The sequence below is a fragment of the Myotis brandtii genome, unplaced genomic scaffold (assembly GCF_000412655.1).
Source record: "Myotis brandtii unplaced genomic scaffold, ASM41265v1 scaffold479, whole genome shotgun sequence".
In the NCBI taxonomy this organism is placed as follows: domain Eukaryota; kingdom Metazoa; phylum Chordata; class Mammalia; order Chiroptera; family Vespertilionidae; genus Myotis; species Myotis brandtii.
In genome coordinates, this window is record NW_005368305.1 from 1,776,805 (window position 1) to 1,779,600 (window position 2,796).

General features: G+C 38.5%; 1 protein-coding gene across 1 annotated transcript; it reads left to right on the plus strand.

Annotated features, from left to right (window-relative positions):
- The first annotated feature begins 468 nt into the window (after positions 1-468).
- Positions 469-831, plus strand: LOC102262617 (60S acidic ribosomal protein P1). Its single transcript, XM_014547535.1, has one exon. The coding sequence runs from the start codon at positions 487-489 to the stop codon at positions 829-831; it is 345 nt and encodes a 114-aa protein (XP_014403021.1). The 5' UTR covers positions 469-486.
- The last annotated feature ends 1,965 nt before the right edge of the window (positions 832-2,796 follow it).

The window sequence follows — 2,796 nt, forward strand, 5'->3', positions numbered from 1 at the left end:
CAAAGAATTGTTAGTAACCACCAGAGGCTCGCCCAATGACAACGACTGTCACCCTGCCTCGGTCTGGCGCCCCCACTCACCTGGTCCACCATCCCACCATGGCCGATGCCCGCCATGTTCCACGCTCTGCCGCTTGCTGCCCACGCCCACCATGTTCCGTGCATACCTTCTAGTGGTCAGCTTGCGTCATAACAACTGGTTGTTCAGTTGTTTGGTTGTTCTGCCATTCAGTTTATTTGCATATTAGTCTTTTATTATATAGGATAGAATGAAAAATGACATTAATTACATATAGTTTAATATTTTTAAAGCCAAAAGCTCTTGAGGCAAACAACTGAAATAAAACTGTGGAAACTAGTTTTCTCCAGCTGCTGGTAAGGTGCTCAGTTCTTCCAAGGATGCTAAGGCTGCGGTGGGGTGAGGCCCTCCCTTCGTCAGGTGACTAACACTGCTCCTGGCAGTGCTCGCCCAGAGCTCGCCCTCACCATGGCCTCCGTCTTGGAGCTCACCTGCATCTACTCGGCCCTTATTCTGAACGATGATGAAGTGATGGTGATGGAGCATAAGAGCAATGCCCTCATTAAAGCAGTTGGTGTAAAGGTTGAACCTCTCTGGCCAGGTTTGTTTGCAAAGGCTCTCGCCAATGTCAACATTGAGTGTCTCATCTGCAATGTAGGGGCTGGTGGACCTGCCCCTGCAGCTTGTGCTGCACCATCAAGAGATCCTTCCCCCTTCACTACTGCTGCCCCAGCTGAGGAGAAGAAAGTGGAAGCAAAAAGAGAAGAATCTGAGGAGTCTGATGATGACATAGGCATTGGTCTTTTTGACTAAACTTCTTTTGTAACATGTTCAATATAAAGCTGAACTCTGAAAGAAAAAAATGTATAAATTAAAACTGTTAGATGTATCAGCCTATATTTAATTAATCTGACTATGATTAACATTCTTTTTTTCTATTATTTATAGTATATGCTAGATTTAACTATTATTTATGGTATATACTAGGCAATATGTGGGAGGAAAAACTACTTTTAAGAACTGTTTGCTGTTCTAAAGAAATGAAAAATATTCTATTTAAGAGATTCCTGAAGTGAGGGTATTTTTGTCTTCTCAGCACTGATAGTGGGCAAAAAATCCCACTCTGCTTTTCTGAATTTTCCAGCCACATCTATTTCAAGTCTTATTTTTTTATAGTTTCAAATTCACAGGACAGTTGCAAGAAAAGCACAAATAGCATTTATATACCCTGTCATTAGTTTCTTGTTTGCCCTTCTTGTGTTTCCATTTGGAAAAATAAGTAAATGCTGTATATTTTCTCATTTTTCTTCATTTTAACAAAACCTCATCATTTTATATATAAATGTAAACTTATATTCAGTTGTATTTTTCTTGTTAACAAATCCTAGAAATCCCTCCATTTCACTTCATGAAGATCTCCCTCTCTTTTTACACATACATAGTGATCAATTTCATAGCCAAACCAAGTATTTTCAAACAATTTTTCGTGTGTGAGAACTTAGGTTATTTTCAATATTTCTCCATTATAAATATCATTGTAATGGAATACTTTGTGCATATGTATTTTTGTATAATTGAAATATCTTTGGGGTAAATACTTTGAAAGGATATCTCTCATTTAAAGAGTAAAAGCATAAGCTCAATTCACCATAGCTAAGATTTGGAAACAGCCTAAGTGTCCATCAGCAGACGAGTGGATCAAAAAACTGTGGTACATCCACACAATGGAATACTACACTGTGGTAAAAAAGAAGGAACTCTTGCTATTTGCAACAGCATGGATGGAACTGGAGAGCATTATGCTAAGTGAAATAAGCCAGTCAGCGAAATATAAATACCTCATGATCTCCCTCATTTGTGGAATATAGAGAACAACATAGCCTGTTGAACAGGGATAGACCCAAAGACAGAGAAACAGCGATCAGACTATCAATCCTCAGAGGGAAGGCAGGGGAGGGTGGGGGTAAGGGGAAGAGATCAACTAAAGGACTTGTATGCATGCATATAAGCCAAACCAATGGACACGGACAACAGGGGGATGAGAGCATGAGTGGCGGGGGGGGCTGGGGGTTAATGGGGGGATGAGGACACATTTGTAATACCCTAACCAATAAAGAAATTAAAGATAAAAAAAGAGTAAAAGCATATGTGATTTAATAGTTTGTTAGATAATTTCAAATTCTCTTGCTTAAAGGTTGAATTTGTGAATCTCCAATTACCAATGAAGTTGAATAGTATTTATGTGGACTTTTTTTACAGTTTCTTTTTTAAAAATATATTTTTATTGATTCTCAAGAGAGAGGAAGGGAGAGGGAGAGAGAGCTAGAAACATTACTAATGAGAGAGAATCATTGATTGGCTGCCTCCTGCAGGCCTTCCACTGGGGATTGAGCCCACAACTCAGGCTTGTGCTGTGACCTGGAATCAAATTGCCGACCTCTTGATTCATGGGTCAACACTCAACCACTGAACCACACTGGCTGGACTACAGTTTCTTTTTTAATGAGTTGATTGTTCATGTCTTTTGCCTAAGTCCATTGTCCCTAAGATTTTTACTTTATGCTGTTCTACCATTTTTAAAATTATTTTTATATTAAGATATTGTGTGTGTGTGTGTGTGTGTGTGTGTGTGTGTGTGTGTGTGTGGTGTCTGTTACAAATATTTTTTTTTCTGAAACATATATAAATATATATATTTTTACCATGCAGTTATTTTAGTTATTTATATTGCTTTTAATCAAGCTAAGTAAACCTATCTCAATACTCAGGTTACAGAGC